The sequence below is a fragment of the Prinia subflava genome, chromosome 15 (genome assembly GCF_021018805.1).
Source record: "Prinia subflava isolate CZ2003 ecotype Zambia chromosome 15, Cam_Psub_1.2, whole genome shotgun sequence".
Taxonomy (NCBI): domain Eukaryota; kingdom Metazoa; phylum Chordata; class Aves; order Passeriformes; family Cisticolidae; genus Prinia; species Prinia subflava.
Genome location: NC_086261.1, coordinates 16,054,293 through 16,067,023, shown reverse-complemented (window position 1 = coordinate 16,067,023; position 12,731 = coordinate 16,054,293). Strand labels below are relative to the sequence as shown.

General features: G+C 63.6%; 1 protein-coding gene across 1 annotated transcript; it reads left to right on the top strand.

The window, feature by feature from the left end:
- Window positions 1–4,765: 4,765 nt before the first annotated feature.
- On the top strand, window positions 4,766–7,878 carry LOC134558692 (immunoglobulin superfamily containing leucine-rich repeat protein 2-like). The gene is given in 3 exon segments (XM_063412811.1): window positions 4,766–4,925; window positions 5,768–7,213; window positions 7,215–7,878. Coding segments are annotated over 2 exon segments (2,076 nt in total). The 5' UTR covers window positions 4,766–4,925; window positions 5,768–5,773; the 3' UTR covers window positions 7,851–7,878.
- Window positions 7,879–12,731: the final 4,853 nt, after the last annotated feature.

Below are 12,731 nucleotides of genomic sequence, written 5' to 3'. Positions count from 1 at the left end.
TGCCAGCGCTGCGCGTCTCCGTCTCTGCGGGCTCGGGCGGGGGGGCCGGGGCTGGGCCGGAGCTTGTGGGGCACGGTGGGGGTTATGGGGGGTGACACAGCCCCCCTCGCTGGGGCGGGCAGGGGACACTGGGGACACCGGGGGTCACCCCCTGTCCCCCCGGCTCACCCAGGCCGTGCTCCCGCTCCAGCAGGCGCGTCCGCAGCTCCTGCAGCCGAGACAGAGCCCGAGAGGCGCTGGGTGACCCCGAAACGCGCTGGGTGACCCCGAAACGCGGGGCCCAGCGCTGCCCGGCCCCCCGAGCCCCCGCACGGGTGGGGCGGTGCCCCCCGGCCTCTCCAGGCCCGCCCGCGGGTCTGTGCCCGCTCCAGCCCCGTCAGCAGCGCCGGCCGCTCCGAGCCCCCCGGGACTCCCCGCGGGCGCGGCAGCGGCGGCGCTGGGATCGCGGTGCCCCCGGGAGACGCCTCCGGTGCCGCTCTCGGGCTCCGTCCCCCGTGCCAGGGCCGTGTCCCCTCCCCGCTGTCACCGGCAGCGCGGCCCGCGCGGCCCCGCCGGGGGTGTCACCTGTGGGCGGCGTTGGGGGGACGTGCGGGGACAGGGCCGCAGCGAGCCCCGGCCTGCACGGAGGTGGCACTGCTGTCCCCACGGAGGTGGCTCTCCTGTCCCCAAGGAGGTGGCACTGCTGTCCCCACGGAGGTGGCACTGCTGTCCCCACAGAGGACCCTCCGGTGACAGTCGCAGGCGCTGGCGGTGTCGCCGAGCGGGGCTGGCTGTGACAGGGCAGTGCCACCACCAGGTGTCCCCTTCGCACAGCGGCGCGCGGGCTGGCGCTGCTCTGGTGGCACCGGGGATACCTGTGACACGGCACTGGGGACACTGGTGATACTGGGGACATTGACAGTGTGACACTCACACAGTGACACTGGGGACACTGAGCCTGTGACACTGACACGGGAACACCAACATGGTGACACTGGGGACGCTGACACTGGGGCCACTGACATGGTGACACAGTGACACTGACACATGTGACACCACCCCAGTCACACTGATGATTGTCACACTGACGCTGTGACCCTGTGACACTGACCCTGTGACACTGGGGCATTGACGTGACATGATGACACTGACATTCGTCACACTGACCCTGTCACACTGACATTTGTCGCACCCGGACCCCCCGCATGTCCCCCCAAAGGTCCCTTGGTCACCCTCAGGTGGTGGCCCCGCTGTGCCTGGTGGGGGGAGCGATCCCAAAGGATGCAGGGTGTTATTCCCAGTCCAGCACCGATCCCAAAGGATCCGGGGCGTTATTCCCAGTCCAGCACCGATCCCAAAGGATCCGGGGCGTTATTCCCAGTCCAGCACCGATCCCAAAGGATCCGGGGTGTTATTCCCAGGTTCACTCACTGGGATCAGGATCAGCTTTTCCCTGCCCCTTTCCCTGCCCCAAAGCTCATCCATCCCAAAAAGAAAGACTGGCAGGGGGGCAGAACCGCTCCCAGAAACCCCAAATCCTGGGAAAAGGGGTCTAAGGATTCTTCAAGAATGCCACTGTCCCAAATTTCCCTTCTGTGCCAGGAAAATCCCGTTTCCGGGGGGAGCAGGAGCCTCTCCGGGGGTTTTCAGGGCCATGCCCGGCTCTGCTGGAATGATATTGATGATCCCGATGGGAGGTGATCAATAATTCCCAGCCCCATCCATCAATTCCTAAACCAACACTGGGAAAAAGGATGGGAGCGGGGGAGCATGGGCTGGGAAAAGAATGGGATCAACCCGGTCTGGAGATGGAAATGGATCTGTGCCCTCCGTGGAGCCACGGAACAATCTATGGATCCATCCATCCATCCATCCATCCATCCATCCATCCATCCCTCCATCCCTCCATCCCTTCATCCATGGATCCATCTATTCATTCATCCATCCATCCCAAGGAGGTGACACTTCTGTCCCCATGGCGGTGACACTGCTGTCACCACGGAGGTGGAACTGCGGTCCCCCAGGAGGTGGCAGTGGGTGCCCCATGGAGGTGACACTGCTGTCCCCACGGAGGTGGCACTGCTGTCCCCACGGAGGTGGCTCTCCTGTCCCCACGGAGGTGACACTGCTGTCCCCACGGAGGTGGCTCTCCTGTCCCCAAGGAGGTTGGCACTGCTGTCCCCACGGAGGTGGCACTGCTGTCCCCATGGAGGTCCCTCCGGTGACAGTCGCAGGCGCGGGCGGAGTCGCCGAGCGGGGCTGGCTGTGACAGGGCAGTGCCACCACCAGGTGTCCCCTTCGCACAGCGGCGCGCGGGCTGGCGCTGCTCTGGTGGCACCGGGGACTCTGAGCCTGTGACACAGCACTGGGGACACTGGGGACAGTGACATGGTGACACTGGGGACACTGACACTGTGACACGGCACTGGGGACACAGGGGACTCTGGGGACACTGAGGACACTGAGGACACTGGGGACACTGATAGTGTGACACCCGGGACACTGAGCCTGTGACACGGCACTGGGGACACTGACACTGTCGCACTGACATTTGTCACACCCAGACCCTCCGCGTGTCCCCTCAAAATGTCCCTTGGTCACCCCCGGGTGGCGGCGCTGCTGTGCCTGGGAAAGGGAGGGGAGGGGAGTAAAAGGAGAGGAGAGGTTCGGAGAGGTTCGGAGAGGTTCGGAGAGGTTCGGAGAGGTTCGGAGAGGTTCGGAGAGGTTCGGAGAGGTTCGGAGAGGTTCGGAGAGGTTCGGAGAGGTTCGGAGAGGTTCGGAGAGGTTCGGAGAGGTTCGGAGAGGAGAGGAGATTCGAGGAGAGGTTCGGAGAGGTTCGGAGAGGTTCGGAGAGGTTCGGAGAGGTTCGGAGAGGTTCGGAGAGGTTCGGAGAGGAGAGGAGATTCGAGGAGATTCGAGGAGAGGAGATTCGAGGAGATTCGAGGAGAGGAGATTCGAGGAGATTCGAGGAGAGGAGATTCGAGGAGAGGAGATTCGAGGAGAGGAGATTCGAGGAGAGGAGATTCGAGGAGAGGAGATTCGAGGAGAGGAGATTCGAGGAGAGGAGATTCGAGGAGAGGAGAGGAGAGGAGAGGAGAGGAGAGGAGAGGAGAGGAGAGGAGAGGAGAGGAGAGGAGAGGAGAGGAGAGGAGAGGAGAGGAGAGGAGAGGAGAGGAGAGGAGAGGAGAGGAGAGGAGAGGAGAGGAGAGGAGAGGAGAGGAGAGGAGAGGAGAGGAGAGGAGAGGAGAGGAGAGGAGAGGAGAGGAGAGGAGAGGAGAGGGACGGGACGGGATGGGATGGGATGGGATGGGATGGGGAGTGATTCCAAAGGATCCAGGGCATTATTCTCAGATTCACTGCGCTGTGGGATTGGGATCAGCTTTTTCCTGCCCCAAAGCTCATCCATCAAAAAACAAACAAACAAACAAACAAACAAACAAACAAAAACAAAACAAAAAACGAGACTGGCACTTCCAGGGGAGTAGAACAGCTCTCAAAAACCCCAAATCCTGGGAAAAGGGGTCTAAGAATTCTTCAAGAACGCCACTGTCCCAAATTTCCCTTCCATGCCAGGAAAATCCCATTTCCGGGAGGAGCAGGAGCCTCTCCAGGGGTTTTCAGGGCCGTACCCGGCTCTGCTGGAATGATATTGATGATCCCGATGGAAGGTGATCAATAATTCCCAGCCCCATCCATCAATTCCTAAACCAACATTGGGAAAAGGGATGGGAGCAGGAGAGGGGGAGCATGGGCTGGGAAAAAATGGGATCAACCCGGTCTGGAGATGGAAATGGATCTGTGCCCCCCGTGGAGCCATGGAGCCATCCATGGATCCATCCATCCGTCCCTTCATCCATCCGTCCCTCCATCCATCCCTCCATCCATCCATCCATCCATCCATCCATCCATCCATCCATCCATCCATCCATCCATCCGTCCGTCCGTCCGTCCATCCATCCATCCATCCATCCATCCATCCATCCATCCATCCATCCATCCATCCATCCATCCATCCTTCCATCCATCCATCCATCCATCCATCCATCCCTCCCTCCCTCCATCCATCCATCCATCCATGGGAATGGCAATGGGGAATGTGCGCGGCAGCCGCCCCTGGGGGCGGGGCCGGTGCCTGTCGCGACAGAGCCGTGTCGGCGACACCGGGAGCAGCGGCTCGTACCCCCCGCATCCCCGCCGAGCCCCCCCGGCCCTGCCCGCGGCCACGGGGCGGGGATGGGGGGACGGGGAATGGGAATGGGAAAGGGCGGGATGCGAGAGCCGGGAATCGATCCCGCTCCCCAAATCGATGGCTCCCGCTCCCGGCGGGGAGCGGCCCCAGCTCCGGCCCGCTCCCTTTATCCCGCTTTTCCAGGGATGCAGCGTTCCCCGCTCCCCTCTCCGTCCTCCCTCCCGCTCCGAGCAGCCCCGAGCGCCCCTTGGGCCGGCGTCGCCCCCGGAATTCCCGCATGGATCGGGAATAGCGGCACGGGAAGCTCCAGCCTTCCTTTCCTGCATCCCCCGAGGGGTGCGCGGGCGGGACGGGGGCAGCCGCGCCCCGACGGCATCGGGGGAAAACCGGGAAGGGGAAAAGCGGCGGGGAGCGGCCGCAGGCTGAACCTCACCGGCGGCTCGGCGCTTTTTTGGGGTTATTTCTGGGTTTTTAGCTAGAGGCGGTGCGGGAGCGGCCGCGGGCGGCGCCGGCCGGGTGGGTGGGTGGTGGTGGGTGGGTGGTGGGCTGGGAGGAGGGGGAGGCTGGCAGAAATGCAAATCGCTGCCTCTCGCCGCGCCTCGGCAGCCCAGAGCCCGCACGGCCCCGCCGCCGCTCGCAGCGCAGCCCCGGCAGGCGCGGGGGCAGCGGGCGGGGTCCCCCCGGTCCCCCCGCCCCTCGGCCGGCTGGCAGGAGGAGGATGAGGAGCTGCGGGCGGCCGAGAGGCACCTAGGAGAGGGTGAGTGGCGGGGGACCCGCGGGGACAGGGGCGGTCACAGGGCGGGGAGAGCGGGGAGAGAGGGGCAGAGAGCGAGGGAAGCGCCGGAGGGAAGGGAGAGGAGAGGAAAGAGACGGGAATGATTGGGGAAGGAGGAATTAAAGCGGAGGATAAAGAAAATGGAGGTTAATTAATTGGTTATTTTGGGGCGGGGGGGAAGCGGGGAAGAAAAAGCCTGAGAGAGCTGGGGAAAAGAGAGTGAGGAGGGTGAGAGGAACCGGCTGGGAAAGGGGGGAAAGAAAACCGGATCGAGGCAGGAAAAGGAGAGTGAGGAGGGTGGGAAGAGTCGGGTGGGAAGAGGGAAGGAAAAACCTGATAGAGCTGGGAAAAAGAGAGTGAGGAGGGTGAGAGGAGCCGGACAGGGAAGAGGGAAGGGAAAACCTGATCGAGGCAGGAAAAAGAGGGTGAGGAGGGTGGAAAGAGCTGGCCAAGGGAGAGGGGAGGAAAAACCTGATAGAGCCGAGAAAAAGAGTGAGGAGGGTGAGAGGAGCCAGCTGGGGGAGAAGGAAGAAAAACCTGATAGAGGCGAGAAAAAGAGGGTGAAGAGGGTGAGAGGGGCCGCCTGGGAAGAGGGAAAGAAAACCTGATCGAGCCAAGAAAAAGAGAGCGAGAAGGGTGGGAAGAGCCGCCGGGAGGGAGAGGAAAGCGGCGGAGAGGGCGAGGAGGGGATGAGCGGGAGGCAGCGGGCGGCAGCCGGGGGGAGCCGGGCACAGACAATGGGGCGCGGCCCCGCCGCCTCCGCCTCCCGCGGGCGGGCGGGGCCGGGGGCGGCCGGCGCTGAGCCCCGCGCTGTCCCCTGCCAGGGGGACATGGCCCCGCTGCTGGCGCTGCTGCTGGCCGCCCTGCTGGGCTCGGGCCGGGCGTGCCCGGAGCCGTGCGCTTGCGTGGACAAGTACGCGCATCAGTTCGCCGACTGCGCGTACAAGGAGCTGCAGGCCGTGCCCGCGGGGCTGCCCTCCAACGTGACCACGCTCAGCCTGTCCGCCAACAAGATCAGCGCGCTGCCCCGCGGCGCCTTCGCCGAGGTCACCCAGGTGAGCTCGCTGTGGCTGGCGCACAACGAGATCGCCACCATCGAGCCCGGCGCGCTGGCCGTGCTGGCGCAGCTCAAGAACCTGGACGTGAGCCACAACCAGATCGTGGAGTTCCCCTGGCAGGACCTGCGCAACCTCAGCGCGCTGCAGCTGCTCAAGATGAACAACAACCGCATGGCCGCCGTGCCGCCGGGCGCCTTCCGCACGCTCAAGGACCTGCGCTCGCTGCGCATCAACAACAACCGCTTCGCCACGCTGGCCGAGGGCATCTTCGACTCGCTGGGCTCGCTGTCGCACCTGCAGATCTACAACAACCCCTTCGAGTGCTCCTGCGCGCTGCGCTGGCTGAAGCGCTGGATGGAGAGCACGCTCATCTCCATCCCCGAGAAGGACTCCATCGCCTGCGCGCTGCCCGAGCGCCTGCGGGGCGTGCCGCTGGCCAGGCTGCCCGAGCTGCCCTGCGCCGCGCCCGCCGTCAGCATCAGCGCCTCGCCGGGGCTGGACGCGGCCGCGCTGCCCGAGGGGCTGGCGCTGAGCCTGCAGTGCCTGGCCAGCGGCTCGCCGCCGCCCGACGTGCGCTGGAGGATCCGCACGGCCGCGCACAGCCTGGAGCTGGGCGGGAGCGGCGCCGAGGGCGCGGCCAAGGAGGCGCCGCGGCAGGAGCCCGAGCGGCTGGTGGCCTTCAAGAACGGCACCCTGGTGATCCCGCGGCTCAGCAAGGGCGACGAGGGCACCTACACCTGCGTGGCCACCAACGAGGTGGGCAGCAACCACTCCTCGGTCAGCGTGGCGGTGGCGGGCGCGCAGAAATACCCGCCGGGGCCGGGCAGGGACGACAGGAAGGGGCAGGCGGGCGACAGGAAAGGCGGCGCCGAGGGCGCCAGGAACAGCGTGCTGACCCCGGAGGAGAGCGGCAAAGCGCTGGGCCCCACCCGCCAGAGCCGGCCCTCCTCGGCGGCGGGGCCGGAGCCTGAGGGCTCCGAGGAGCCGCCGGGCCTGGAGAAGAAGTGCGGCTCGGCGGCGGGCGGCACCAAGTACGTCTCGAACCACGCCTTCAACCAGAGCGGAGACTTCAAGCGCCACAGCTTCGAGCTGGGCGTCATCGCCCTGGACGTGGCCGAGCGCGACGCCCGAGTGCAGCTGACCCCGACGGAGCCGGGCCGCGGCCGCCTGGGCGTGCTGTACCTGTGCCGCCAGGGCCGCCAGGGCAGCGCCCCCGCTGCAGTGGTCGCACATCGAGGCCGGCGTCAACTCGTACTGGTTCCAGGGCCTGAGCCCCGGCACCAACTACTCGGTGTGCCTGAGCTCGGCGGGCGAGGAGTGCCGGGTGCAGGTGGTGTTCACCACCAAGAGGGAGATCCCGTCGCTCGTCATCATCGTGGTGGTGGCCGTGTTCCTGCTGCTGCTGGCCACGCTGCCGCTGCTGGGCGCCACGTGGTGCCACCTGCTCGCCAAGCTGCAGGCCAAGCCCTACAAGCTGATCATGAAGGCGCAGAACCCCGACCAGATGGAGAAGCGCATGGCCGCCGACTTCGACCCCCGCGCCTCCTACCTGGAGTCCGAGAAGAACTTCGGCCCCGGCGAGGCGGGCGAGGCCGAGGAGGACGAGGAGGAGGAGGAGGAGGGCGATGAGGAAGGAGCGCGGTGGCGGCGCGGGAGGGAGGGGGAGGGCGCGGCGGAGCTGGAGCGGGAGGAGAGCGTGGCCGCCAGCTCCATGGCGGAGTCGCAGTCCAAGGGCGGCGCCGAGGAGTTCGAGGTGCGCTCCGAGTACAGCGACAAGCTGCCGCTCGGGGCCGAGGCCGTCACCATCTCCCCGGAGATCAACGGCAATTACCGGCAGCGCCCCCGCTGAGCCCCCCGAGCCCCCCGGCCCCGCCGCCCCCCGCCCCCCACTCCCGCTCCGCCCGGGGAAAACCCACCGGGAACAACCGGAGCCATCCCCGCCTCTCCTCCTCCTCCTCCTCCTCGCCCCTTGGCCCCCGGGCGCGCTCGGTGCCGCCGGGATGAGCCTCCCACGATTTCGTTTCCATTTCGGGCTCGGCGACAACAACGATTCCCGCCCCCCCGCCTCCCCCCGCCGCCCGCCAGCCGCGGGTTCGCTTTCCCCTCCGAGGAAAAAAACGAAAAAACCCCTGAAAAATCCGGCTGAAAGCGACGAGCCCGACAGCCCAAAATTCTCTTTGCTGGAATCCGTTCAGGCCCCGGCGGTTCCCCGCCGCTCCTCCGAGCCCGGTGAGTCCCCTCTGCTCCCCGCTTCTCTCCTGTCGAGCCCGGAGCTGCCCCACCGAGCCCGGAACTGTCCCCACCGAGCCCGGAGCTGTCCCCACCGATCCCAGAGCTGTCCCCACCGAGCCCCCAGCTGTCCCCACCGAGCCCGGAGCTGTCCTCACCGATCCCAGAGCTGTCCCCACCGAGCCCGGAGCTGTCAGCACAGACCCCGGAGCGGTCCCCATCAAGCCCGGAGCTGTCCCCGCCGCTCCCCGATGTGTGCCCGCCGCGCTCCGGCGCATCCCGATTTTCCCCGGCGGCTGCCCGCATTCCCGGTCCCCGCCGCTCCCTCCCGGTTTTCCCCGCTCCCCGCCGCTCCCGGGCGATGCTCTCCGGTCGCCGAGGGGTGCCGAGATTCCCGGTCCCCGCCGCTCCCGGGCCGTTCTCTCCATCCCCCGATGGATATTGGTGCTCGCCGGTCCCCGCTGGGTCCCGGTGCTCCCCGGTCCCTGTCACTCCCATCCCCGGTGCTGCCGGTGCTCTGGTCCCCGCCACTCTCCCCCCCAGGTGCTCCCGGTGCTCTCCCGGTCCAGCACCCGGCTCTCCGGGACAGCTCCGCGCCCCCCGAGGCTCCGGGGGCTCCCCGCTCCCGCTCCCCGCTGCCCTCCCGCTCCCGGCGGGGCCCCTCGATGTGTTTTGGGTAGAGTAGCCTTGTAGCCAAGTGTCTGTGCCGCAGAGCCGGGCGGTGCCGGCGGCCCCGGTGGCCCCGGCGGCCCCCGGGGCGCTCCCCGCTCGCCCCGGGCCCGGGGAGAGCCGCGGGCGCTCGCTCTGCGCGGTGCTGTGTGTGCGAGAGTCAATAAAGGGATTGAAACGGAGCCGCCTCCGCCTGCGGGGACAGCGGGGCCGTGCCTGAGGGGACAACCGGGAGGGACAGCCGGGAGGGACAACCGGGAGGGGAAAACCGGGAGGGACAACCGGGAGGGACAGGCGGGAGGGACAAACGGGAGGGACAACCGAGAGGGACAACCGGGAAGGACAGGCGGGAGGGGACAACCGGGAGGGACAACCGGGAGGGACAGGCAGGAGGGAAAACCGGGAGGGACAACCGGGAGGGACAACCGGGAGGGACAGGCGGGAGGGACAACCGGGAGGGACAGGCGGGAGGGACAACCGGGAGAGGACAACCCGGAGGGACAACCGGGAGGGACAGGCGGGAGGGGACAGGCGGGAGGGACAACCGGGAGAGGACAACCCGGAGGGACAACCGGGAGGGACAGGCGGGAGGGACAACCGGGAGGGGACAGGCGGGAGGTGGCACCGCGGCAGCCGCATGGAAACAGAAACTCATTTTTCCCGGCCATAAAGCAGGCGCGGGGATGGGGAAATGGAACCGCCCAGATCCATTAAATCTTCCCTATAAATTCACCCCGGAGAGGAGAAAAACGAGAAATTCCATTTTCCCCGCGGCGCGCATCGCAATGCACTGGAGCACGGAAACGCCCCGCGGATATGTGTTTTCTGTCATTTCGTGCGCCGTTTTGCTTGTAATTTCTATCATTTTAGTTGTAATTTCTATCATTTTTATAGAATTTATATCATCTCAGGCAGACTTTCTGTCGCCTTAGATATAATTTTTATCGTTTCGGAGATAATTTCTATCATTTCAGATGTATTTTATCTGTCTTTTTATAGTTTTATCTATGATTTCTTTCATTTTAGATAGAATTTCTTTCATTTTAGTTGGAATTTCTACAGTCCCCGTGTCTCTGCACACGCTCGATGTTTGTAAAAAAACACAATTTTTTTTTTATTACCTTTTTTCTCCCCAAACTCCTCTCCCCGCTGGTGTCAACCTCAGTCCCCGAGAGCTCCCAGCACTCATCCCAAAATTCCCGCTGGGTTTCTGCTCCCGATCCCATCCCGGATCGGGATTTCATCCCCAAATTCCCCCCTGGCAATCCAACATCCCTTTCTCTAGGGGGGAAAAAATCCCATTTTAAACGCCGGAGGGCGGGGGGAACCTAAATCCCCCTAAAGTCCCTAAATCCCGGGAATCCGAGGCTGTTCGAGGTGTTCAGAGCCCCCTCCGTGTCTGGATATTCCCATAACCGTGGATATTCCCATCAATCTGGATATTCCCAACAATGTGGATATTCCATTCCCATCATCGTGGATATTCCCATCAATGTGGATATTCCCACAATTGTGGTTATTCCATTCCCATAAATGTGGATATTCCTATTATTGTGGATGTTCCCATAAATGTGGATATTCCATTCCCATCAATGTGGATATTCCCACGATTGTGGATATTCCATTCCCATCATTGTGGATATTCCCATAAATGTGGATATTCCATTCCCATCAATGTGCATATTCCATTCCCATAAATGGGGATAATCCTATTATTGTGGATATTCTCATAAATGTGGATATTCCATTCCCATTACTGTGGATATTCCCATAAATGTGGATATTCCATTCCCATAACTGTGGACATTCCATTCCCATCATTGTGGATATTCCCATAAATGTGGATATTCCTATTACTGTGGATATTCCCATAAATGTGGATTTTCCATTCCCATCATTGTGGATATTCCCACATTTGTGGATATTCCCATCATTGTGGATATTCCCACATTTGTGGATATTCCCGTAATTGAGCGTCACGCTCGGGGGTCACGGCGGGAATGGAAAAGAACAATCCTTGCGGCCGCCTTTAATTAGGGAATGGAGGATTCCCGGGAATCCCGGGATTTGGCCAGGATTTGCTGCTCTCCGGGAGGGCTACGAGGAGGCACAAAAAAAAATAAAGGGGGCGGGAGTGGGGATCTGCATCTTCCCTGGAAAGAATTCCTGCTGGGAATGGTTAAAGCATCCCGCAGGAGGAGGGTGAGGATGAGGATGGAGTTCTGCATCCTCCCCGCATGTCCAGAGCGGGGTTTTTCCCGGGAAGAATTCCTTGGGGAATGGTTAAAGCACCTCGGAGGATGAGGATGGAGCTCTGCATCCAGGGCGGGTTTTTTTCCGGGAAGAATTCCCGCGGGAATGGTTAAAGCACCCGTGGGGCGCTCGGAATTCCCGAGGAGCCGCCCCTGCCTGGCCGGGCTCTGCTTTCTCCCCGCGGCTGGAGCAGCGCAGCATTCCCGAGGGAATTCCCGCTCTCTCGGGGGGATCCAGCTCCTCTCCCGGCCCCACCGTCGGCCCCAGATGGATCCGCGGCGTTTCCCAGTTTGACCAGTTTGGAATTCCCCAGTTTGGGGGAGGGCAGGGGGCTGGGAATGCCGAGAGGGATCCCGGAATTTGGGATGGAGTTTGGGATTTCCCCGTCCGGCCCCCGGCCCCATAAGCCCTCTGTGGGGTCACACTGCCACCTTCTGTCCCCAAACCTGTCCCCAAACCCTGACCCCAAACTCTATCCTCAATCCCTGATCCCAAACCCTATCCCCAAACCCTGACCCCAAACTCCATCCTCAATCCCTGATCCCAAACCCTATCCCCAAACCCTGACCCCAATCCCTGTCCCCAAACCCTGACCCCAATCCCTGACCCCATCCCCTGTCCCCAATCCCTGTCCCCAAACCCGGGGACCGCTCCCCACCGTGTCCCCACCGTGTCCCCACCTCGTCTCCCCTGCCCGAGGTGGGGAGGACAAACCCCAAATTTGGGGGCGGGGGGAGAGGTTTTAGGGGTGAGGAGGGATTCGGGGGGCAGGGGTGTGGGAGATGGGGTTTTAGGGGATTTGGGGGGCAATGATGTGGAGGGATGGGATTTTGGGGGCAGGGGTATGGGGGAACAGGATTTTAAGGATTTTGGGGGCAGGGGTATGGGGCAAATGGAGTTTTGGGGGATTTAAGGGGATTTGGGGGTCAGAGGTATGGGGAGCGTGGGGTTTGAGGGGATTTTGGGGGGAAGACGTGTGGGGGAACAGGGGGATTTGGGAGATTTGGGGTCAGGGCTATGGGGACACGGGGGTTTGGGGTCAGGGCTGTGGGGACAGGGGGTTTCGGGGTCAGGGCTATGGGGACACGGGGTTTGGGGGGATTTGGGGTCAGGGATATGGGGACACAGGGGTTTGGGGGATTTGGGGTCAGGGCTATGGGGTTATGGAGTTTTGGGGGATATGGGGTTTTGGGGGATTTGGGGTCAGGGCTATGGGGACACGGGGGTTTGGGGTCAGGGCTGTGGGGACACGGGGTTTGGGGGATTTGGGGTCAGGGCTATGGGGACGGGGGGTTTGGGGGAGTTGGCGTCAGGGCTATGGGGACACGGGGGTTTGGGGGATTTGGGGTCAGGGCTATGGGGACAGTGGGGTTTGGGGGATTTGGGGTTTTGGGGGATTTGGGGTCAGGGCTATGGGGACACGGGGGTTTGGGGGATTTGGGGTCAGGGCTATGGGGACAAGGGGATTTGGGGCGCGGGGGAGGCGGGCGGGCGGAGGAAGGGCCCGGCAGGCGGGAGCGGGTCGGTGCCAGGGAAAACAAACCCGGGCCCGGGGGACGAGGAGGGGAGGAGAGGAGGA